Source organism: Epinephelus fuscoguttatus, linkage group LG15 (genome assembly GCF_011397635.1).
Source record: "Epinephelus fuscoguttatus linkage group LG15, E.fuscoguttatus.final_Chr_v1".
NCBI classification, from domain to species: Eukaryota; Metazoa; Chordata; class Actinopteri; order Perciformes; family Serranidae; genus Epinephelus; species Epinephelus fuscoguttatus.
In genome coordinates this window covers 12839299-12866117 of record NC_064766.1, presented here as the reverse complement: position 1 = coordinate 12866117, position 26819 = coordinate 12839299, and the positions used below count along the sequence as shown (strand labels likewise).

General features: G+C 40.1%; 1 protein-coding gene across 1 annotated transcript in view; it reads right to left on the bottom strand.

Annotated features, from left to right (window-relative positions):
• LOC125901811 (integrin beta-1-like) overlaps positions 1–26819 on the bottom strand; it is a 28424-nt gene extending 1605 nt beyond the window's left edge. The window contains exons 1-15 of the mRNA XM_049597740.1: positions 26477–26819; positions 14134–14200; positions 13564–13649; positions 9847–10072; positions 9286–9456; positions 8955–9193; positions 8663–8818; positions 8312–8407; positions 8113–8202; positions 7713–7853; positions 7102–7304; positions 6544–6782; positions 6234–6456; positions 5584–5816; positions 3151–3317 (exon numbers count right to left, since the gene is read on the bottom strand). Of these exons, the coding sequence (XP_049453697.1) occupies positions 3151–3317; positions 5584–5816; positions 6234–6456; positions 6544–6782; positions 7102–7304; positions 7713–7853; positions 8113–8202; positions 8312–8407; positions 8663–8818; positions 8955–9193; positions 9286–9456; positions 9847–10072; positions 13564–13649; positions 14134–14200 (2337 nt within the window). The 5' untranslated portion in view covers positions 26477–26819. The remainder of the gene's footprint in view (positions 1–3150; positions 3318–5583; positions 5817–6233; positions 6457–6543; positions 6783–7101; positions 7305–7712; positions 7854–8112; positions 8203–8311; positions 8408–8662; positions 8819–8954; positions 9194–9285; positions 9457–9846; positions 10073–13563; positions 13650–14133; positions 14201–26476) is intronic.

Below are 26819 nucleotides of genomic sequence, written 5' to 3'. Positions count from 1 at the left end.
TTTGCACATAGTATTCAAATGATCAGCCCCCTGCAAGTGCACTGTCCTCTAGTAGTGACATTGAAGTGGAATTTGTTGTTGCACAACACATTTGGTGAAACCAGGCAGACAGCGTATGGATTCGTCCTCATTTTAGCTCTGAACTGGTCCCCCTTGACTAAATTTCTGTCAGAGCGCTTGTAGTTTGATGTTCAGTTTTAGGAGGGTCACAATGCCACATAGTTGCTTAAACAGCTGTGTTTCTGTTTAGAAATTTGATCTACTGTCTTCAAGTCTGAGCAGTTCTACAGTACAATTTCCTACATGATTGCTGTTTAAATATCCATTATAAATGATAGTGAGCTTGTTTTTATGTTACTAGAGTCGTATTTTACACATTGTGGCTAAAACTGTAGTCCTGACTCAGACTCCTGTGATATAAAACTGAACATTTTCCAGATATCTGTGGCTTCATATTTGTCTTTTTTTCCCTTCCTGCTTTCTGTTCATAGTAGAATCACACAATGATTACACAGTTTCTCTCTTTTTGTCACATTGATAACACGGCTGTCGTGTTTGAATAAACTTGACTGTAAGTGTCACCGGAAAAAAACAACCAGGGGTTCCATGTCTACATTTAGTGTGAGCTCCATGTTGTGGCTGGTCAACTGATTCAAAAGTGTAGTGTGAGTAAACACAACGTACAAGATCAATACAACGCATAGCTTCTGCTCAGCTTTGGTGTAGTCTTGCATAGCCAGACATAACTCATCAGCGCTGGAGAGGGGTCTTGCTAAACACAACATAATTCCACACAAAGAGAAAAAAATGATCTGGATTGTTTGTATTTCTTAAAACCAATCACAGTTGTCTGGGCGGCACCAAGTCTAGGATGCAGCGATGCAGCCCTATGCAGCCTTTGAAAAATAGTGTTGTGAGGGAACTTAATCTGATTGGAATCTGGAATATTAATCTGTGCCTGTATCCTAACTCACTGTCAGCCAGGCAGCATCTCTCATGTGAGGTAGTTTGTATTTTTCATGGGCAATATTATATAATATCAGCTAGTTAGTGTCTCAAAATGGAACTCCTCGCTTGCAAAGATGAGAATTTGCTTTGCCAATGGAAATTAATGTTTTAATAATCCATTTGCCTGCACTGAATGGAAGTAAACAGGAGGCAAATATTCATCAGTGTTACTTTTCCTCATGCGTGATTGTGCTGTGACACACAGGCAACATGTTTCCATCTGAAATGGGCAGCCAATGACATGCTTATACACCACAGTCTACATCCTGTGAGCCAGACTAGGTTTAGTGTCACTAGATAACATCAATATTGCTATTGCTTGACCATTTTGATTGGTTAGCCAAAATCTTGTTGCAAAATGGGGGGTTTAACTTTACCCTGGTTTAGAGATTTACCTCTAAAAACTTAAGTAACAGTGATGGTTTTATTGAATGTATATTAATTGCTGTTGCTGCCCTGCAAAAAGCATGCATCTCTTAACTTACAACTTTGAATCTCAGAAAAAACAGCAGTTTTTTTAGCTCTCTGCATTCTCAGATAATCGAAATGATTGATTTTTTTTGTCAGACAAAGGAACAGTCAATCCTTCATGTTATGTCAAAAATTCAGATATCCCCAAATTTGGCAATGAATTGTTTTCACTGGACAGCAATGTATACTGCATAAACACAGGGAGTATGATCTAAATGAAAGGAAAAACAGCTAAAATAAAAACAATAATTTCTAAATAATGTGTTTGTTATTTACAGTTCTTCTTCTGCAAATCTGATCATTAACACCGAGAAAAAAAGCCCAACATCACACCAACTTAACAAATACGTGTCACCTGTGGTTAAGCATGTCAGTTTCACAGCATGCAGTCACCAAACATTTCAAATCACTGCAGCCCTATGTAAAATCAGTCAAGGTGTAAAACAGCACGGCACAGAGAAAGCACATGCAAGTACACAAAGCCAACAGGCAGTACGAACTTTGACCTAAAGAGAAGCGCCTTTATTCCCATAGCTGGGATTCTGGAACTGGTTAATAGGACTCTTGTAAATGGGGTTCCCTTGCTAATGTGGAGAAGGAAAAGATGAAAGGGAAACAGAACAGAAGAAAAAGAAATGAAGAGAAGCAGGGAAAAAGCAACGTAAAAGGACAGACACAACAGTATGAAGGGAAATGTTCAGCACAGAGCAGAAAAGGTCAACAAGTAATTTCTTACAGTGACTAATTATTGCTCTGTCCTTATACAGCTTTTCCCTTTTCCATATCTAATGTGCTAATAATGACATGTTCTTCTGCGATGGAAAGTATCAGTGGCAGGAAAAATGTTACTCTTCTATTTTACGTCTGTTGTAGTAGTACATTAAGAAACCCTGAACACATCACAAGCTATCTTGCTGCAGCATGTTTATTGAAAGAGACAACAAAAAGAGCAAGCAAGCTGTTTTTTTTTTTTTTTTAAACATAAATTAACTTCCTTTCTTAACCTCCCTTCCCATGTTTGTTCTCTCCCATCGGGCCATAAACACTGCTGCTGTGACTACCACACAGTAGTGGAGCTTTCCATCATAGGTCACCCAGCAGTCCTCCTCTTTCTCTGCTTTATTACCTTTTACGGTCATGCAGTTGTGCCATGTGGACAGTGAGTGGCAGCACCGTCAGCAGAGGGGAAGGCCGCTCCCTCAGCCATTATAGACTTAACAGGTCTGTACAGGGCTGAGGCTGATCAAGGACAGAGTGCGGACCACAAAGCTGGAGATTCAGTCTAAATCCTCTACCTCACTCTGGTTTAAATCTTCCACACCTTATGGACATTTTGCAGCTTATTACTTTACGTGCTTGACTACAGAACTACATAATTTCCTCACATCCATACTTGCTCTGGAAACGCCTCAAATTTATTTGTTTGATGCTTTTCCATACAGTTTAACAGCTGAAAATCTTACATTTATTCTAACTCAGTCCTTCTAAGAGTTAAGGATAACCACATTATTATTTCCCCAAGTAAACATTCTAATCTTACTGCAGACATCAATTATATAACAGCTATAATAACGCTTGCTCAAAGGCTTCAGGTACCCATAATTTGCAGCCTGCGCTGAGGCAAAGTTACCACAACTTATTGGTCCAGGTGCTCTGGTATGACTGACTCACCGTGTCCCACTTGGCATTCATCTTCTCCTTCTCAAACTTGGCAAACTCTCGGCGGTCGTGGATGATCATGAGCAGCTTCCAGATGAGCAGCAGGGCAAGGCCAATCAGCACAATGCCTGCTACCACACCTGCCACGATGGGGATGATGTCAGGTCCTGATGGGCACTCTGAAACACAGAAAATGCACAGCAACCAAATGAAATTAATTCCAGAAGTTCATAAAAATATCTCAAATGTCCACTGATTCAAAATACAAACATTTTGTTTTTGACTGTGACAGGTTATACAGTTTATTGTTGGTTGTCTCATACATTAGAAGACCTATTCTTTCCATAAGATAGAATGACCAAGTGGAAGCTCTGCTGCTCTACTGGCTTTACCTGTCCAAACTAAATTTGTACTGAAGGGGAACAGACCAATGAATGTGTGTAACCTTTAACATTGACTGTAACCTTGAAGTAACATAGGTATTGACTGTGCAAGTGAGAGTACAACTAAATACCAGGAAGATATAAGGGTGTCCTTTTAATAATTTTATTCCCTTTTCTTTCTCTATCATTTGGAAACAGAAATGTATCCAAAAAGGGCCACAAATAGGTTTTAATTAGCAAAATATTGCGTTCGTCCACAAGCTATGACTCAGTTTCCCTGGTAACACCTGAAGGTTTGACTAATACCTGGAACAATCAATACCATCCCATAAGACTCTTAAGCAATGGGAATGTTATTCACTACCCCAGTAAACGGGATGAACCTTAGATACGACTTGGCAAAGGAAGATATTTCTCGTCTGCTCAGCTCATGTAATGCTTTGGCTGAGCTATGAGCCAGAAAGATAACATATGCTAGCAAGATTCAAAGTTACTAACACCGCGTACGGTTGACATACAGTAAATATAATTTACGAGTATGTTTAACAACAAAAATAGGTAGTGTTCCAACCATGTCATCGTCCCTGAATCAATATCAAGATTTTTACGAACAAATGTACGTAATGTCGGCTGCAGCCTGAGGAAGCGAGTTGAATAGCAAATGGGGTGTGACATCATCGCTGATGTGATACATAGTATCAGTAAGTTAAGAGGGCCAGTGTACTTCTTGCAGCTTATGTGTTAAGGCCCTGACACACAAAGCTAATGGTCGGCTGTACGTCAATGTTGGGCCTGGTGCATCTGTTGCCCTAGCTGATGTGGTGTGCCCCGCTAGCCTGGCGTTGCCACACCCAATTCGCAAAACACAAATGGATCTGACACGAACCGTACATTTCCTCTATTCCCGAGGGGCGGTATCAACAGCTGTCACTCAAAGTGCCCCTTCACGCAATTGGAAAGACGGAAAACCAATCAGAGTAAACAAAACGTGTGACGTAGGCTAGCACAACGCCACTGTAAACAGACCAGCAAGCAAGTGCAGCGTGCAGCGGAGATGAGCTGTGATGATGTCTGGGAAAGAGTGTTGCTGTCTTTGCCAAAAAACAATACGCCAGTAAAAGGTGTTCTCACAAACAGTGTTCTAGTATTTGCGGATTTCCTCCTCACTGTGGACTCCGAGTTGCATGGCTGTGATTCCCAGCTTGGTTGCTCCCATGACTTCCTCCTCCATGAGAGCAACTAGGGGAGAAACAACAATAGCCACCGGGTTTTCACAGAGTCCCACCTTTTTCCCGATCAACAGAGCCAGTTGGTAAATTAAACTTTTTACTAAACCCCGTAGGAAGGACGGCAAACATCCTTTTTTTCAATAAAAGCTTTCAGTGCAGCCATTTGTTCTGCTTTTAAAGAAAATATACATTCCAGTTCATTCAACACATTTACCACTGCAGTTTCAAAATCAGTAGCCATGTTGGTTGTTTACGAAATGCATTCACTCCGCTCCTTGTCCCTCCTATTCTGATGACGTGATTTCAAATAACCCGCCCTAAAAGTAATAAACAGTTGTGATTGGCCCGGTAAGCCAAAACCAATGCCAGAATTCGCGCATATATGGCCAGACTAATCTGCGGAGCAAAGCAGAATACGAGCTTGCAAGATCAGGATGGTTTCACCAGGCTAGTGTCCCGCACCGTTGCCCCTCGTCGTTTTTTTACCCGATTCAGCATGTTGAATCAGCATCAGCGGGGCCAGTTAGGAATGAAATCACTCTGATTAACAGTTCAGCTCAGCACAAGAGATGATAAATTTGGAAAATAAACTTGTTAAACAAGGAAAGATTAACTTTCTTTAGCCATTGAGACCCTCTAATTAAAACACTTCTCTCGTGTTGCAACAAAAACTCCACATGGTACCTCTAAGTTAGGATCTTTCAGAGATAACTACTGCAGCGAAAAGACTTGTAAGATAACTGCAATAAACTTAACAGCATCATATTCAACATATCAGAGAATAAGAATGCTGTCTGATTTTCGATATTCCGAATGTAGCAGTCTAATCATACCCAGCGTCTCCACCACGTAGACCTCCTTGGTGCCGTTCCTGATGGCATAGGTGTAGTAGAACCAGCAGTCGTTGGCGTCTCGCTCTTTGCAGTGAGTCAGTGGGAAGCTCTGGTCTGTAGGCTGGGGCAGCTTGTCGCGGTCCTTCACCTTGATCAGCTGGAAGTAGTTGCAGCGTTGCTCACAGGTATCCTTTTTCTCGCCAGCCTCGAATGCTCGGCAGTGCACACAATCTCTGCGGAAAGACAGACAGAGGGTTGGTTCACTCTCCCTGCTGTGTTCTATTCATTGGAGTCCCAGCACACATTGGGAGAAGGCAGAGGAACCTCACATTGTAACCAGTGAGCAGTGAATGGTTACTTATCTAAGCAAACTACATGTCTCTGGATGATGAAGAAAACTGAGGTGATCAGAGGCAGAGGTGTAGTTAAGATTTGCATAAACATTTTATTACTGCAGTCATCCATCTGTAAAATTCTCCCTTATTCTCTGACCTTTAAGTACAATTTTAATCAGCATTCACAAGTCTCACTCTGGAATTCAACCTCTAAACTTACATGCTATTTCCTAATTATCTGGGACCAGCAGAAACTCTAGATTTAAAGTGTCAGAATTTCAAGTTTCTAGCCTAGCCAGCCAGTTTCAGACTCACTTGTGCTCAGTGCAGACACCTGGGCAGGTGGGACAAATCTCACAAGTTGGACCCTGGAATTTGGGGTCCTCGCATTTGCAGATGCCACATTCGCATTTACCGCGGCCATTACATTCCTGCCCGTTCTTGGCGAGGCAGGTGGAAGTGTCAAGGGAGCAGTCGCAGGCACTGCCTGTGTAGTTGGCGTCACAGATGCACTTCCTGCACTCGCAGCGCCCATGTCCTGGTAAACCACAGGAAAGAGTCACCACAAAGTTTACAGTAAAACAGGCGGAAGTCTTTCAAATCATTTTATCTCTACAATCCTCACCTCCACAGAGCTTGTTGTTGGAGCGGTCACAGTTGAAGTTGTCGCACTCGCAGTACTTGCCACTGTAGACCTCTGCAGCGTTCTCCCTCTTCTTGCATTCACAGGTGCCGCAGACACAGTCACCATTGTTGCTGCAGATATCTGTACCGTTGTCTTTTCGGCAGTTGGCATCAAGGTCCTCTGTCCGCACCTCGTCTTTGCTGCACTCGCAAACACGCCCAATACGTCCTTCATTACACCTGACACAGGAAACAGAAGGTTAGCCAAAGCCAAACATTATGAGCATGATGAGTATAATTCAACAATACAAAAAAGCAAAGTAAGCGTTTGAAGGCAAGTACTTAAAGTGCAGAACACTGGTCTGAAAACATTTTTTCCTCCTCATAGAAGCTCAAAATCAAAGGTTTTTTGTTTAATTTATTACAGCACCTGGCATTTTTAATAAGTAGTTCATTTTTCTGGTAAAAGATGTCCAGGTGTGGTTGGAAATAGAAAACACAAAGACCTTTAAAGCTCTGTGGTACAAGGTATAGCAGCACCAATGTACTGAATACTTACTTGCAGGCTCCACACTCGAAGGTCCCATTGCCCTCATAACACTGGTCACTGTTAGGCTCTCCTTCTGCGGCACACTGACAGTCGCAGATGAAGTTCAGAACTACCTCAACCTCCTCATTGAAGCCCAGTGGTTTAATTTTAATGACCTCAGACTTGCCATGTGACGGACACTTCTGGGACTCGATGGAAATCTTGAAAGACACCTGGAAGCCAGAGGACAGTTTATAGGCTCATTAAAACTATAAAGGAGAATGCCTTGAAGCTTATTGTTCCAGTTCTTGGAAATGACTTTGATTATTTTGATGTGTTTCTAATTTATAGTTTGTTTTGAAGTGACTTTTTCTCAATGCATGTGTTTTGGTTTTTTTTACTTTTGTCCCTCAGTGTGGAGCAGCCAATAACAGGAAGGACATAGTTGTTTACCAGCTTTACAGCCTAGAAACAGGACATCCAGCCAAACCCTGCTGCCAGGAATTGAGCACTAGCACTACTTGTGTTGTAGTGGCATTCCTTTCCCACTGTGCTATCTTGGTTCCCCGTGAGTTGAGATGTTTTCAGGTGCATCGCTGTCACGTGAGCAAACAAATTGTAACAAAAAGCACCGTATTTACCTCGTCTCCGATGGAGATGTTGGAGCACTTCCTGCCGTTCTCCCCTGTTCCCTCCACGCTGTTCTTACAGATGGACTTATAGTTGATGGTAACTCCCTCTGGCAGCCGGCTGTTTTCCAGAATGACCTCAGAGGACAAAGACTAACCAAACAAGAACAATCACACAATCACCATAGGCTCTACTGATATGAGACAACCACAACTTGTACATACAAGCATTTCACACGCAGAAACTGTGATCATTTGTCTTCACAAAGAACATGTAAGTACATGAAATCTCGTCATGACTGCAGGACATTTTCCCCACAGGATCAATGCATAATTATGTGCAATAATATGTAACGTTAAAAAATAATCAAGTGTAACCAAATTAAAATCACAAGTTATCTATCTGACTCACATTGTAAGCATCAATAATCAGTTTGATCACATTGCTGGAGTTGGAGGACAGCGTGCCAACAGCTGATTTTGGGATGAGATTTTTCAGCTCCTGAAAGAGACATAAGGGTTGTAGGTAAGACCAGAGTGAACAAGTGTTAAATGTGTATCTTGCTACTGAATTATATGACAATACAATGTACAGAAAACACAAAGTTTACCTTGTAAACAGGCTGGAATTCCTCAGTGACCGCAAAGATGGTCTGGATGTTGTGGTCACTCAGTTTCTGAACCAAATGGGCGATGGAGGGGTAGTCCTATCAAAGGATTCATCAACATGGATAGAAACAAACACATGTATGAAAAAAAGCAGCATTCAGCAACCATTTCAAATCTCAGATTATGTGAACAAATATGGGTTAACATCAGTAAGAAATTTTGACATTAAGTAAAATCTAAAAACAGCACACATGCTCAAGTAGGTCAGAGGGTGTATCTAGACCTTTCTCCGCATGCTCTATCAGCTCCCCCTGAATACATTATGCATATTAAGAAAATGACAAACAACTTACATAATAGTGGCTCATGGTGTACTTGTTGTCCTCCAGGTGACACCTGCCATCGTTTGGCAGCACGATGCCACCCAGTTTGCCGTCTCCAGCGAAGTGGAAACCAGCATCAGTGGAAAACACCAGCAGTCGAGTCACATTCCTCCAGCCGATTTGCTCCTGGGGTGACCAACACAAAGAGAGCCTTTTCATTAATATTTTACATATTTATGAGACACTCTTGCCTAGATACAGTGTAATAGCAAAGCAAGTCTTCATTTCCCAACTGCAAACACTACATGAAGTCCCTACTTACCTCACAGACCGCCACCTGCATGATGGCATCGAAGCCCCCCTCTGGAGAGTCCAGGTTTCCTGAGATCTGCTGCTGACTGACCAACCGATTGAACTCGTTTCCCTCGTTGGTCAGCTTCAATACATTCTTATAGCTGAAGGGGCTGGTGCAGTTCTGGTTTCCTGTGCAGGGGTTGTTGAGCCTGGCTGGAGTGGTGCTGATGTAAGGCATGACTGTCTTCTCCACAAATGACCCAAATCCTAAAAGGAGAATGTATTTTACTCAGGACTGTACAAATGTAACACTACAGCTTTTCTAATGATTACTACTGATTTTTTTTTCTTTTTTTTACCAATCCTGAAATCTGAGGTAATCTTCTGCATTTCCTCCATGAGGTCAGTGCCGAGGTTCTTGACATTTTCCAAATCATCTTTCATGGAGAACGAGAGGTCCATAAGGTAATACAGGTCGATGGGGTAGTCCTCAGCACGCTTGAATTTCAGGTCAAAAGTCTGGGGCTCACCTTAAGGTAAATAAATTAAATTATTTTTTTTACTGGAAAATATGACATTAGGGCATCAGCAAAAACATGACATTAAAAACATAATTCTTATATCTCTTCATTTGAATATTTTTACTGTTAATGTTGAAGGACATTAAGGGGATTTTACAGGTAGATTTTTCAGTAAAAGTTGCCTGCTACAACAAGATACACTGCTTTTGGTCTATACTTATAGTGTACTTTATTTCACATAAAAATAATGACTTCTGATTTTGCTCCAGAGCTGGATGACTTAGAAAAATATTACCCTTAATAAAACAAAATTTTCCCCCCTTGACAACTGTTCTAACCAGACATTTCTCCTGCTCTGGCAACATATTAAAAATTTGGCTACAGAAGATGATTATTTACCAGATCTGAGAGTTAGGGTGAGTTTCTGTGGCTGGATTTGGGTGATCTGCTCTGGTGACAGTTTCTTAGGCACTTTGTCATCCTTGCGGTTGGTGACATCCTTGTTCATGTTGATGTCGATCCTTCCACGTGGGTTCTCAATTTTGGACAAATTGCATTTTCTATTCTTCAGGGACTCCAGATCATCACAGCGAGCCGACTTGGACTCGCCCTCGGTGAGGAATTTCTGCAGAATAGAACAAGAGGTTTTTGTGATGAAATTGGTACCTAATAGGGCTGCACGGTATATGCGGTAGACGGTAGAAATGTTATAAATTTGGCCCACGGTAGAGATTTGCGCTCTACCGTCCTATCATCGATGATGTCATCGCACCTGCCTCAGTGTGAAAATGGCTGCGAGCACAGAGACAGCAGAGCAAGAGGAGCTGGTTCACATCCATGATTTAGCGTAGCACGTGCAAAATGTGTTGCTGGAGAACTTGTGAGTGAGTGAGTTAATGTCTTATGAACAGCCCCGGACTTCTCAGACTCTTTTAGCGACTTACCGCTCAGAGGGAACTCATTCAGTGTCTCCTCTGGCAGCAGCACAGCGTCTCTCCCTCTCCTCTCTCGCCGTGCGCACACAGGAGTTGGTTTTCGGCAAGAGAGTTTGTCATAAACCTTTGGTAATGTAAACCTATGTGACGCTAGGGGCTCCACAAAAAACTCCATATGTGAATGTGTGATAGTTGTGGTATCATAACAGCCTGTCACAGGTTACAGCGTGATGATTAGAGGAGAAATGGCAGAGCATCAAGGTCCAGGTGGAAAAAACACAACTCAGTCATTTAGGATTTTGCTAAAAGAAGGAAATTACCTTTTGATATAGATCCCAGGGGACATTTTGCACCATAGAGTACTGGGTTTTAATTTTGAGCTTTGAGATCTGCATTCTGCACAATAAATGCTCTAAAAAATACATTATATCTTTGCTTTTGTTGTTGTTGTTTTTTTTTTAATCAATTTAGCTTTGCTAAGGGACTACAAAACCCATTCAGAAACACTTCAATTATAACTTTTACACTTAAATTTATACCGTGATATATACCGTTACCGTGAAGGGATTCAATTTATACCGTGATATAAATTTTAGGTCATACCGCCCAGCCCTAGTACCTAACTCACTTCCTAACTACCTGTTCCACGGGTTTTAAGACACGCTGAGGAGATCTAATCTGTGACATAAGAGTAAAATGTTCTTCTAATTATCAGGCCACACCTAAAGAGTTTAACAAATGTTTTAAAATCAACCACACAAAGATGTTGGTCAAAGCATGCAGGTAACAGCTAGGGGTGTAATGATCCATCAATCTTAATGAAATAGTGATTCACACCCCTTGTAACTGCACTGTTGTAATGCAATTCTAAAAAGCATTTCCACGTTGAATATAAATTTCCAAAGCACAAAAAGTATACGGCTATTTTCACAGGTGGTGTATGTGCAGAAACATCTGGAAAGGTCCTGTAAATGTGCAGGAATTTGTCTTGTAGGGACTGCCATGAAGACATGTGCTAATAACTAGCACAATCACATAATAAATGCTGACAAACATGTTATATTAGCAACAGGACTTCACATGAAATGTTATAAATATTCACAGCTGTGTACACTTCTTCAATGAAGATTTTATAGGACAAAAAGATCCTGATGCCAGAGGTGACAGTTTGAATTGTATTTGTGTTATTTCAACAAATAAATTCACAGATATCTGGGGTATGAATGCTGCAGATACAATTATCAGGATCTCTGACATAAAATCAAAGAGTATTTTCAACCAGTGAGGCCTCTGGAATAAATCTTCTTCGCTCTGACTGTTTTTTAAGACCATTGTACTTTGGCAGCAAAAGACAAGGAGAAACAGATGACTGGGAAGCCGGGCTGAGAATATAGATTGGATGCACATGATATCCCACAAGGCATAGCAAAGGAGAACCTGAGACAATGAACTCAGTCAAAACAAAAATAGTGCTTTGACCTAATTCTTTCAAGACCACATGACCCACAGAGGCTTTTTTTTCCCAATCCCCTGCATCTTGCTGTACACATCACATAGAATTTATTTGAAAGATTAAAAACACAGAAACACAAGACCCCTATTGTTCTGTGGAACATTGAGTTTGCAGGGTAAATACAGTAAATGATGTGCAAAGGAGTGGATGACATAGCCTACAGAGGGAAATTATCAGTTCAGTCAATCTCAGTCACAAAGGAATTTACATACGCATTATTCTCAGCAGTGGGCGGGACAGCATATTCGCCATCCATTGTTTTTAGTTCATGCAGCGAAATCAGATTGTAAAAGCACTAGGTACTTTGATTATGGAGCTTTTGTAGCACTTGGATGGTTCTTGCAATTCCTTAATACTTTGGGGTTGATTTTGATTTAAGATTAAGAAGATTTAACAGGAATGCAGCTCTGCCCTGACACAAAAATACCCAACCCAGAGAGTCTGTTATTCACCCGGAGACGCACCTGGGTCAAAAGTTTTTAAAGTACTAGCTATTGCTGATATGGGTTGAGCCATTCACTGCACATTTTACTTCTAAACAACAGTCAAGGAACTTCAGCCTGTTACCAATCTGTACAGCAGCTTGTTGGACCAGAAAAATGTATTCTGGCACCATTTGAGCTCTTCATGCCCCACTATGTGTTGCAGCTACAGAACTGCAGTATGCCACTGGATTAGAAAGTATCATACTCTTATATCACAGAATAAATATGACACAAAGGTACTGTCCAGTTCTACTGATTCATGTTAACCTCAATTTCCAGCGTTCAAACCCTGCAGAGAGAAACTGAATAACCTGCATATCATGTTGTTCACCATTTTTTTCCCAAAACATTTGTTGCACAGTATAACATATAGGCTAATTCTCTAACAGTTGCCATTTGTTTATCCTGTATTTTGTAGCCACCACACTAAACAATTTATTGTAGAGAAGTGAACATATATTCCACATTAACCTCACGCTCCTGTAAGTCAGTATTTTCCTGTACTGTGGTCAGCTCACTTTGTACTATCCTTGCCTTTGAGTTCAGAAAACATGTAATTAAAGAGGTTTATTCAGACTAAGTTTCCACTGTGAGACAAGAAGCAGCAACACTGATGTTTACAATTAATGGAGCAGTTGTGGTTTACTTGCCTTTGGTTGAAAGGCAAAAGTCTCTTGAATCTCTTAAGTCTCTAGTACTACTCTGCATTTGTTTGTGGATGTACTTATAGATGTATCTAATGCATCTTTTGTATAAACAGAGCAGGGAACAAGGAAAAAACTTTTCTTACTATTTGAACCCTGCTTCCTTTTAAAATTATTAATACAGATCTTTAAAAAAATATATTGTAATGGTATTTAATCAAAGTGTCTTTGGATTGCATTTGTTTGTTTAAAATAAATCTATGACTTTGGACTGTTGTGCGCAGACTTTTGAAATGTTGAAATTGTCAAAGGTGACAGTCAGAATTTATTCAATTTTTTCATGGGAAATTGTATTACCCAATGCAGACAATGATAACTGCCAGCTGTGTGCGTTTGCTGTTTTTGTGCAGTCCAAACCTTAAGCAACGCTGCCACAAACCACAACCTCTGAACATGCCACACCCACAGCTTAAAGATCTTGTAGATAACTTTTCATTCATATGATAAAACATTTTGGTGGCAACAATGATTCAACTCACTTCATCTGAGCACCATCCACACGACTCAGAGACCTGGATGCATTCCCCACACGACTGTGCGTTGGCTTTGATGCATATGCTTCCCTCTGAAAGAGACAACACAAGCTCCTTTTAGCCAAGATGACAAAACAGATTTTCCATTAGTTCACTAACTCAAACCAGCTTTGGTTTTTGGCTGCAAGACACAACCCCATCCCAGTCCAGAAAACTGAGTCATGCTGAGAGAAGCTCTAGGCAGCCCACCAACTGATGACTTCACCTTGTTAAAAAAAAAAAAAAAAAAAAAAAAAATCCTCCCACCAGCCAACTGGACCCACAGAGTCATTAAACCATGAATGAAGAAATGCAAGATGTCGAGAGTGAAATGGATAAGAGCAGTGCCGTATTGCACTGCGCTTAGAAATGAACAGAAGGGCAATATTTGGCTCAATGTACAGAACATGGCCATCAAGTCAAATTATAATAATCAACACACGCTGCACTGGGGTGTCTGTTAAACATTTTGTGCTATGTGTTAGCTAATTTTTAACTGTTAAAATAAACAAATTCACAACATTTCCTTTTTCTTACCTTGCTGTGCCCAGCTGCCACCAAGGATCGCTGATAACGTTGCTATTAAAAGTAACCGCAGATCCATCTGTAACAAGAAAAACAAAATAACTCAGCATTGGTAGTAGAAACGAACAAATCCTTAAGTTTCAGTGACAGCTGACAAAAGGGGTGTTTTGTGTGTGTACTTAGTTGTAGTTGTAATGGTTACATGTGACACAGAGCTATCTTTATAACAGATTCAAAGACAAATATATCTGAGACAATTTGTGCACGTGGAAGAATTTTTTTTTGCCAACTGATGAAGCAGTCCTCTTCCTTATGTGGTAGAGCTGCACTTTGAGTTTGCCTTCATAAAAGTTAGTAAACACTAAAGAAACTATCCTACTACCAAATGTGGTAATAAAGCAAATCCCCATGGAAACTGTTTTCATGGCCTGGTGGCTCTCATGTTATAGACATACTCTATGACCCTCTCATCATCTGTGTATTATAAAGGCTGTGTCCTGACGTGCAGATGAAATACCTCAGTTCCCGTCAGGCAGCAGATGGGAGGAGCAACTCTCATTTTGCCTATTCCAAGGAACAATATGCCACGCTCAGTTGGCATCAGATGCCAGCTCATAAGCACTGCCACAAAACCACCAAACTACATACTTGTTTTCTAGCAACAGTTTGGAAACTTTCATGCTGTTACTATAGGTCTACGTAAAGGTAGTTGTTTATCTCCCCAGGGCATTTCAGATAAGACTCGACAAGAGAGACAGAGGTATATAGGGAGTAGCTTGAGGTGGATAAAAGAATGTTGCATAAGGGAGAGAATAGTCACATTTACATTTGAGGTGTTTAGACTCAACCAGAGCAATTCAAAATGAGTCTAGCAGCAGACTTGTAATGATTGCAACAGAGCAGGGGCTTTCATACTTACATGACCAGTATCTCAAACTGCCAGAGTACGCAACTGCAGAAAAATAACTGTGGTTTACTGAGAAGTCCTATGACGCCTCTCTACCACAGCGAGCTGAGCAGCTGAGCATTAACCGACCATCCTCAACACCATAAAACACAACTCAACAATGGTTCAAGTTTGACAGCAACTTGAAAAATAGCCTTAGTTCTGGGTCAACATTTTTACTGATCAAGTTCTGTGCAAAAAGAAAGTGAAGCTGACATCACAACCTGACAGAAAACTGGGAAAAAAGTAGGTGTGTTCACATGTGTGTATTCCCATATTTGGTCAGACTATTTCATGCCTCTTCTTGAATCTCTGCCATTCCCCTCAACCCCAGTGACACACTTCCTTGACTGTCTGCCCAATCCTCAAACTTGGAGACTGAGACCAACTTTGTGTGTACTTGCCCCAGCAAGATATAGCCTATGTAGGAAATAAGGAAGTGTTGATAAAGGCTAAGTCAACAGCTGTGTGGCCCAAAATAGTCTATCCCTGTTGGATATTATCAAGCTATTTCACACAGTCAGTGTCAGGGGGTGCCATTTATTTCACACGACACAAGAAAAAGGACATTTTTACAGTTATGAATGATGTAAAGGTAAAACTAGTGACTGTAAATTCATGGGAAGATGCTCAGTGATATGTTTGTTGCAATGCTGTGGGTCACAGAGTACAGGCATCTGCAAAAACAACCACATCCTGTGAAACAGGGTCTAATGGACAACTTAGATGTGTGTTCCCCCTAAGTGCTTTACTGATAGCTATCATACTGCTGTGGAGTAAAGGAAAAACATGTCAGATAAGTATAATGGCACACTAAACGATTTGGAGAGTAGTTTATTCTGGTCTGTTATGAGTGACATGGTTTATTGTCTATCTAGACTGTTTATTGTACCTTTTATTCTTAATGTCATTGTATTTTTCACCTTTTATTGCTATTGTATCTCTGTTTTGTTGACTGTACATTAACATCAACCTGCCCAGGGACAAAGGATGGAAATTAGCCAATGGCTACAATCCTACATATTTACATGCAAGTGTCTGTTAATATGTACTGTCCCTGTTATCTAAAATAAATAAATAAATAATATAAAATGCAAAAAGTCTGACATCAGAAGGAAATAGTTGGCCCAAATATGATTTGTATTTGATTTTTAGGGTGCCTTTTAACATCTAGTCAGCAGCAACAGATGGAAATTATTTTCTGTTGATCAATAGGCACTTCCTCTTTAAAATACTCACAACACAAAGGAGAACTTGTGGCAAGACGGACAAAAACGTTTCAAAACACACAACATCCCCAGCAAGATGCTTAATAAAATTCAAACCAACTCCAACTGAAGACTTTCTACATTATTAGGGCTCCTCCCCAACATTCCTGAAGTACAGCCTTGTTTACCACTCTGGGGCTCGTCCTGCACAGGGCTGCAAATTACAGAGAGCTGACAGACTGGGAGGCATTCTGGGCCTCTAATGCCTGTGTGCCACATAATGGCATTAGGGAGGCACTGGCATTTCTGGTAACGACCTTGGGACATGATAACTTTGGAAACAGCCTTGCTTGAACATCTACTCTAACTGAAATATTACGGACACCTCCCAGAAAAATCTTCTTTGACCTATTTGCCTTTCCTTATTTAAATCCGCTTTTATTACTGCCATAGCTTTTATCAAAGAAATAAATAAGAGATAATTCAACTGATATGACCAACGGATTTCATAAGGAGTGTCACTACTTTTTAAGTGAGTGACAGCTGAATTATTATATGACCATTGGAGGAGGAGACTTCACTGGTTCACAAGACATGGGCGGACATAAAAGCCAGCGCTGCTTCCACAAAACCAACATCACAGCTGATAAGAGCTGATAGCAACGTCGGGCAGACAGACTGATGAGAGGCCTAATTTAAAATAATCTAACCCATGACAGACTGTTGTAAAACTGCTCCTTATAACTGTGAAACATAGTCAAGGACGGTTAGCTGGTATACAATGAATTCAGCATAGAGTAAGAGGTAAATGTCAATGTGTATGTTTTTACTACAGAGTGTAGCATCTCTGACCAACAATCAAAAATATGAGAAAGGAATTCCCAGACAAGCTTTTCTGGCACAAGTCTGTCTCCTTTGGACCTACATCCACCACATTTCCTCAAATGCAACAAAATTTCACTGTTGCCTTTTGCAATGGGCTTAAGTGGAAAGTTATCCTAATGTTTCAACATCTGAACAGAAATGTACGGTACCATTTACTGACTGTATCTCCTAATTGTTTTGTTTTTTTAATCCAGACCAAGGCACACAGTTGAAGCTACTGGACTTTATCTTTCCAACATATCCATTGAGAAAATCAGTTGAGAAAATCAGTTATGAGGTCATGCTACTTGCTTGCTCGCAGTCAGGGTGAATAATGATAGAGGGCAGATACTTTTACAAAGTCAACTCGTCCTTCTTTTTGAACCCCCCTCTCTTTCTATCGTCAAGCAGAAACTATGATCTCTGAGTAGTCGTGATGACAGACCTGAGAGCCTAATATTTAGAGTAACAGGAGCACACCGTGTCGAATCATGACTTTGTATGGTCAGGCTGGAGAATACAGAGGCGGCACATGCTTTGTGTTTGTGATGCTGAACATCAGCGCCACAATTTTTCATTTACAATTCAACCTCTGTTAATAATAGCCAGAGCTGCTCAACTCTGCTCTTTCCAATACAACTAGAGTAACTAAGACAATGGTTTTGACTGGACATTCTCAAATATGGACGTGTGGGACTGTAGAAGAGAGCCGGATCTTACAGAGCTGACATCTTCCTATAACTTGCTATAGATATAATAGTTTTAAGGCTGCAGCAGGCCAAATTTTACTTGTTTATACCATACTGTTAGGAGGAAGAAATCAAACTCGACAACCAATCACACACATTCATCCTAAACAACCAATTATTGGAATTATTAGAAAAAAAAAACAAATCGAAGATTTATTCAGATCATAAGTTCCAGATTAATTGATTCTAGTTAGATGCAGCACAGTCATCTTTGTTCGGATTCTTGTCATCGACCAGCTCAAGCTATAAGATCACTTCCCAGTTAGTCCAGATTCCAGACATAAAAAATATTGACAGGAATTGCAGTAAAATGTTTGATATAACTGAGATAGCTCTTGCTGGTCAGAGAAGGTAAAGACCTTTCAAATCAATACTAGACTAGACCAGTGGTCCCCAACTGGTGGATCACAGTCCAAAAGTAAGTCACCGGTCCATTCCGAATAGACCCCAAGTGACTCGCAAGCATGTCAAGTTTGTAAAAAAATACACTTTATTTTGATGTACGGTAAATTTCCAGCACTGACCTTTTATTTTGAAACGCTGTTTTCTGCTGTAGATTGGGTGACTAATGGACAGCTACTTGACTGAGAGAGCAAACTAGATTGAGGACATAGCCAAACACAAATATGATGCTGAATGTATTAAACTGTGTGGACCTTGAACAAATGGATAAGGAGAATTTTGGACCCCATGACCGGACCAGTTGGGGACCACTGCCCTAGAAAACATCTGCTGGGTGTCACGTTGACCTTTTGTTGAAAAAAGATTTCAGCACCTCAAATAGGTCTGGCGTTGTGCTCATTGACAGCTGTTTCCCCAGTTGGAAAAAATAACCAAGTGCTACGCCAATCAAAGCTTTGCAGTCTGGATTGGTAATGGAGCATTATTTTCCTGTCCCACAGTGAGAAAATGGTGACAGAAAATTGCCACAAAAATTAGAAAAAGCATGAATGAAATTGACATAGTTGTACAGGTTGTTCTAAGTAACAGACTTGAAAAACTGCTCCTAGCAAACGGTCTATCACTGATGCTTGAAAATGACATTAGCAGGACAAATATGGCACTTCGGACTGAATGGTTAAGGGCAAAAAAAAGACAACCCATCCCAAACGGAAAACAACATAGCACTAATATGACAAATACTGAAAATGAAACTCTACAGACATGAAAGTCTGGTACAGTCAGGCTGATAAAATCTGGCTTTATACAATGTAGTGTGGTCTGGTGACTCAGAACCTGTAGATTAATGTATTTTCCTAAAATTCTGGTGATGTATGATCACTGGCAGGACATCATGTTCTCGCAGAGGAGTAAATCAAAACATGTCAAAATCAAACCTGCCACAGCAACAGGGAGAGAATCACTGGTCTCTTTTTTTTTAACCGTTATTATGCTTTTCTATAGAGCAGTTTTAACGTGTAAACACTACCTGCTTGCCAAAAACCCAACACAATAGCCTCGCTTTCAACACCAGCAGTGGGGGTCATTCACCGACAGAAGAAATGTTTTATCAAGAATTTCCTCCAACAGCTGCCGAGGAGAGCCGACTGAAACGCAATCCTCTGCTGCGACTTCTTGTTTTGGTCCACCGCCTGCCATCAGTCTCAGACAGGTCAGAGGTGTTTTGATTCAATCTGCAGTATGAAAGTACGCCTCAGGGACCAGAGCCACATTCTCTCTCTCTGATGTAAATTCACAGACAGCATTCTTCTGCTCACAAATGTAGTTGTGTTGCAAAATAATTGACTCCCTGTGCGACATCTCTGCCTACGTGACAGTGGCATTCCGGTTTCTCTGGTGAATGAGAGGCTGCACTGAGATGATTTCTGATGGACAGTTTGAGAATGGATGCTGAGAGTGTAAAATTTCAAGAAAGTATGCAGGCTGTAATTATCTTGACAAACTGCAATTTGAATAGCGATCAGTGCAAAACTGAGTATCTGTATAAATGCTGATTCTGAATAAGAATTAAGAGATATGACAGATCGTTAGGTGAGGAACATTCGCCAACCAGCAGAGATTTTTAAACACTGTTTATACTGCGGTAGCTCCCTCTTTAATATCTCTGGTTTTATCAGGACATTGTAGATAATACTGCATGTTAATAAAATAGACTGGCAATGCTTTAAACGTTTTTACACCACTGTAATAAAGTACTTAGATTTTCTGGATTTTTTAAACATTGATTGATTCATTCATTGATTCATTATTCACCATCTTGTTTATTCAATTTCGAGACAGTTTTAAACTGAATTTCCAGAAAATGTACTTAATCACAATATTAACTGATATAAATACCAAAAGACACCTAGTTGCCAGTTTATTAGGTACACATAGATACAATTATTGCAATCTCATGTAACAACTTTGCAATAAATCGTACCTTCATTAAGGTTGTAATGTTTAGATTTTGCTTCATATGCGGTATTTGCACTATGGTGAGTAATGGGAACAGTAAGTTGCAATTTCAAAAAAAGTTAGTGTGGGGAAGTCACAACAATCAGTCAGACACAAGGCTGAATTTAGTGTGATAATCACCAGCTGGACATTCGTTTGGTATTTTCCCAAGTCAGGGTCAGCTTCAGTCATACTTGAAAGCAGTAACTGAACATACAGGCTTTGAATCAGACTGTGCAGACATGTGTCACCACTACCTCTCTGTTTACCCTTTCCTCTGACGGTGGCGGCGTGCGGTTATTGACATCAACTAAGGAAACTCACTATGCAAAAACTGGGGAAGCAGACTTCCTTTTAAAAGAGCCACTCAATGATACAGCACTAATAGCTTTATGTGTAGGTGTTTATGTCAGTTAAAGTTAATACAACCAGTGCATTGTTCTAAGCTGGTAGCAGCCAGGTAAAAAAGTCTGATTAACTGGTGAATGTTGTTCAATTGAAAAAGACTTGCGTTATCTGATCAAAAGAAAAATTATTTAAGAATCTGCAGATTATCAGACTTCCTGACCCCTCTATGACTTCTTGCTGCAACTCATATGGCTTTAAACAGACAAGCCCTGTGTTGTCTGAAGGTGGGGCAAGGCACATCTGTGAATGTTTAGTAATCTACCAAAGTCCATGTTTAGACTGTGGATGACCACAGTTCAACAAATAGGGCTAATAATGTCTCTCCATATGGTTGAGTATATGGTATATGTAAGGTTGTCACAAACATTTTGACTTTGGTATGAATACCAGGACAGTTTTTTGGGGCTGAATTTTATGACAAACATGAAACATGCATAGAAACATGAATTAGAAAATACTTGAAATACTAACATCTTTAAAATATGGTATTTCTGCACCTCCCCCCACATCCACCTCTGAGAAACTTCTTCATAAGAAGAGAAACTAAAGAAACAATTTCCTGCTGAACATACTTTGCTTCCCCTGCTGAAAATTCACATTCAGTAAACAAGCCAGTTTCACAATGCACTCCATTCTCGAGTGCAAAGTTTATGCAAGATGGCACTGGTGCAAATACCAAGAAATTAGCAAAATTAATGAATTCTACAAACAATTAAGCAAGAAGTAGCAGTGCAAAAAATGCAAACAGCCAATTCCCACGGTTTATCTCTGTGCACGACTCAGACAAATTAAACTGGAAGTAATTGCAAAAGCTACCACAACTCTAGCTGGTTTCTCAGTGGTTCCTTGTTTCATGCGATTAGAGGTTAACCACACTGTGCATCACAACACTTGATGGTTAGCTCCTGGAAAGAGAAGTGAACAATGACCCCACACCTACATACTTAATACTTTGTTGCTGTTGCTCAAATACTGTGCATCACTTCAAAACTATCCCACACAAGCTCCTACCTCAACTGCAAATTGCATTCAATACTAATACAGTACACTAACCTTCATTCCAAGCATCTGTCTATGTAAAGCAACACAAAAGAGAAAGAACAACATCCTGTTATTACAGCGCATTTAATTCTAATGGACTGCTGAAAGCTGTAATATGAAGAGACCAGTACCATTACTGCAACTAATGAATACTATTAATCATCAATTAATCTGTTGATTATTTACTCAATTCATTGTTTGGTCTATAAAATGTCAGAATATTGTGGTACTAATTTCCTAAAGCCCAAGATGAGGTCTTCACTTTGCTTGTTTTGCACACGCAACAGTCCAAATTAGGAAAATGTTCATTTCACTATCACATAAGACAAAGAAAGGAAGCAAATCCTCACAACTGAAAAAGTTAAGTTTGGCATTGAGGCTTGAAAAATGACCTTAAATGACTAGGTGAAACCTAACTGCCTTGCTTTATCCGCCTAACTATATAAAGCCATGTGTGCACCTAATGTGTACAGCTCTGCAGCATCTACTCATCAACAAACTTTATATTTACCTCTGGAAATGATCACATTAGGATTTCAAGCTATTCAATGACCCATACAACTAGAAATCAATCTGATTCAGGGCTGATCTGGGCTCCTGTTTCAACCTTTACTTTGACATCATCTATGAGAAGTGATTCTAGAAACAGGATTTTGTGAAATGAGGTCAGCTCCACATTTGGCTTTGCTTATACACACTTCCTATGGCTGTGGTTTTTATCTCCAACTTTTTACACTGTTTATATTCACTTTGTTACTTGACAGTGTTTAAACTTTGTAATGCATATCTCAACTCACAATATGAACCTGAGCGCTGCCATTATGCAACAGCTATGAACATAATTTTGTCTGCCACATAATGCATGCTATCATAAGAAAATAATAAATGCTACCCTGAAGTGCCAAGAACTTCTGTGGCAAACAGGCAAAGTCAAAGGTGGCCTTCAACATAAGTCAGCATTGTTCTCGCTGGGTGGGTCATCTGGTAGTTCACAAACTGAGTTGGGGGCCCATCCCCCCGGCTCTATTTGCCACCCGGTCAGCCAGCCGGCCCCCACCTGGTGCTGAAAGTCACAGTCCACTCCCAGTCCATTAGGTACCCAAACAACTCAGCATGACTCTGTACCCATCCCCGTAATTAAAACCACACCCAGGCAGCACTTTCCTCCTTAACAGGCTGTTGAAGGATCAGGAAGAACACCTCGCTTCTGACTGCAAACACAGCATTTTTTAGGAAACCCAACCTACACACAGGAATACCTCCTTTATCCAGCTGTCATGTGCCATGAACTAAAAAACTGCTGTCAAACTAGATGGGTGTTACCAGGTGAAGCCTGTTTCTTTATCTATGTTTTTGAGACAAAGCATAAGAACACATACTAACCAGCTGACATTGGGCCAACTATAAAGACTGATTAACAGGATGATATTAAATGTTTTTCGTCCTTTTCCTAGAACAATGCATGTGTTCAGCTGGTGTCTGAATTATTTCTGCTATCAATAAACATACCAAGGATGTAAAAAATTAAAATTTAAAGTTTCTTTTTTTTACTTGAACCCAACGGAGTAGTTTACGGTAGGTAAGGGGATGCAAAATGCTTGCATTGCATGTGTTGGTTAATATTATCTTGGTTAAATTCTTTAAAGTTAATAAATCAATTGTGGACCATAACATCTCAGACACATATATTACCAGTATCTCAAAAAAGAAAATAAAGTATAGAAACTAATGAGCATTACATTTCAGTGGCAAAAAGTAGAGTGATAAATCAGCGCCATGTGAAAATCCAACAAATCAGATTCTCTGCATGTTACGCACTCATGAGTTAAGTCAGTCTGCTATATATTTTCCTTAGTTGCAGAACAAATTGCAAGACCTGTTTGGGTTTGTCTGTCATGTGGAGGAGATCCCGATCTCCCAACGCTCCTCAGAGAGATGAGATAACGCATTCCATCTTAACTGGCCCCATACTATGTCTTGGAAAAAAACTATGTCACTTTAAAATATGGGGTGCTTTTTCCACTTCTTTCCAACCTAAACCCAGAGTTTACTCAGTCAGTTTGATGTAGAGTGAGCATGATGACAATTTTGGTCCTGAAAAACCTGATGAAACCTGTGTGGTCAAGTTTTAAAATGCTGTTTCCTCACAAGCTTTCTTTTACATACTAAGGCTGGATTCCATTTCCAACACCTAATAAATGAAGTGATTTGTAAAGACCTTTTAAATGAGACATCTTGTTCCCCTTGGGTGTTTTAAAACAGTTATTTTTAACACCTTCTTTTGTCAATATAAGTGATGAAAATAATATAGCATTTTGAGGATTAATTTATGGCATTTTCTGATCTATTGGTCTCATTAACTCTGTCTCTCTTTGTTACTTGTAGAGCTGAATGTAACTATTATTTTCATCATCGGTTAATATAGAAAAATGTCTATGAAGTTTTTAGTCTTGAATAATGTCAGGAAACATTAGGTTATTCAGGTCACTAAAAGGATTAACTGATTGTCAACTACGTCAACAATTTTCTGTCACTCTACTGATCAATTATCTGACTAACTGTTCCAGCGCTTGGTCCTTGTCTCTCCTTTTTACGACAGTTTTCTTTTACTGTGGTCTCAAGTGGTCACATTTCGATCAATCTTCATCGTACATTCCCAATATTGTGCTTTGTTGTTGTTGTTGTCTTCAGGTAAGTTTTTCATGAGCAGGAATATCCTATACTTCAATTAAAGACCTAAAATATATCTGTCCATCTTCTAATGTTTCTTGCCACATCTTCTCAAACAGTTTGACACGTTTATGTCCCTGCTGTGAACACTTCCAACATTTTACCACAGAAGGATGGAGCCATGTGGGGATAATGATCATAAATCTACAAACATAGGCTACCATTCCCATATGATTTGTCTGGCCTTCACTGGAACACCAGCTCATCCATGACTCATATCTGACACGTCGGGGTAAGGGCCTGGAGTTGAGTAATGCTGAATGACCCTTCAAACTGCCCCGGACACTCCTAGCTGAGCACTGCTCACTCTGTTTAAACATCACAACAATGTAACTAAGGGAAGTGAGTCAGTGATCTACAGGGAGCCGACTCTAGTCTACAGACACGTCTCCCCCCATGTCTACAATTACCACGCCTGGTGTGTATTATCTGCATCCATGTGATCCATACAAAGTCCACAAGATCAAAGACATGTGTTTTCTCACCTTAATGCGATGCTGTTGCTATGTCATTATGATGCTGTATATAAGCACAGACAGGCTAGTAATTAACCCAAAGCATTTTATTCCCATGTCACTAAATTAGGCCTTGGTGAACACAGATTACTAGTTCAACACATTGAGCGGCTCCCTGAGATTAAGAAGGGAGAGAGGGAAAAAAAAATCCCCCCCCAGGCTGCAATTCCTTTACAGGAAGTGAGAGAGGCAGGCAAGACCAATCTTGTCCTGCTTATATACTGCGCAGTCAACAGACCTGAATCAGAGTTGTGGGCAAGGCTGAACAAGAGACTCTTAATTCGGGTTAACCAAGACGACTTGGTCTTCCTGTCTCTTCAACCACAGTTTATGCAGCCCATAATGCAGCTTGACCAGATTGGGGTCCAGCTGTGGTTTGTGTCAGGATATTAATTAAAAGCCAAACTTTGCACAAATGTTTGCGACTTTGTCTTACAAAGCGATGTTGTTCAGTATTCTTTATTGTTTTTGTTTAGCCATAAAGGTATGAAATATCTTGGGTGAAGTAAATCAAATGCTCCTTCCATACATTTACAACATACATGTTAATATTCTTATTTATTTATTTATTTATTTATTTGACAAATTGAGAAAAGCCTTGTCAGACAAATGGACCCGAATACTTTATGAGCATTCCTAAAGAAAACCAGGTGGCTTTGAAATACAATCTTCACTTTCCAGGAAATGGAATAAATAAATCCCGATTTATGATTCTGATGGTATTTTTCAGTTTTCAGACAACTATGAGACTTCACAAGATAACATCCAAGTGCTAATTTCCTTGGAAGTTGAAGTTATTGCTGTAGGAGAAAACCAAACAGGAATCTTCTGATTTCCTTTCACGACTCTTTTAATGTAACAGTCAGGGGAGCACTAGATGTAAAAGATTAACCACAAAAGTGTCAATGTATCCTTCAAATAGGTCAATCAAATAGGTTATAACACACTGTAACAATAAGGCAACAATGGCTAAGTAACCAAAAGGATCATAAATGAGAGCAACAGAGAGGTTTTCAGTTTTCCGACACACACATCCGTAAATTTAAACACAAAGAAGGCTAAGATGTGTTAAAGTCTCTGTGATAGTTAAGTCTAAAGGATGTATAATAACGGTGTTAACAGTTATCCAGGACTGATAAACACCATCTTCTCACACTTTTAAACCACCCATACTGCCCTCTGCGGTCATACAAAGCGGCTCAATGGCCTACTTCCAGTACAAAGACCAAATTAAGATTTATTGAGGGACAGACTTGAGATGTAGGTTGAAATATGCCAACATTTCATATGTCGTGTTGTTGAAAAACCGCACTGTATGAGAAAACGAACACAACTTTCGACTGCTTGCTAGCTTAGTTATCGTTAATCCACACCCAAAGTTTGCCCCCGAAGGCATTCCTCGCTTCTCCCCTTTTGTCGTTTACAGTGTTTTCAGTGGCCCTAAACATGGCAGACTGGTTAAATGTAACTAATACAGGTTAAAATAACAACACTTACCTTGTGTTGATACTACACTGGCAACTTCGTTGATTCAGAGTAACATTAGCCCAAAAAATGTCCTGTTTTTGACGAGTAAAACGGCTACAGTGGCGAAGACTAGCTAAAACTGTTATAAGGGTCCTCTTTGTTTTAGCTAATGGACCGTACCGCTACGCCGAGTACGTAAGTTTACGTTTCCGCCCGCAACACGTTAACGGCTACTTTAATAAAACTAACATGTATTAATATTATAATATTAAAAATGAGATAAAGAGCGAGGAGTCCCCGGCTCGTCCGAACACGCTACAGCCGCAGCTCCGGTGCTGCTGCTGGGTCGTTTTTTTTGTTAATGCCCCAGTTC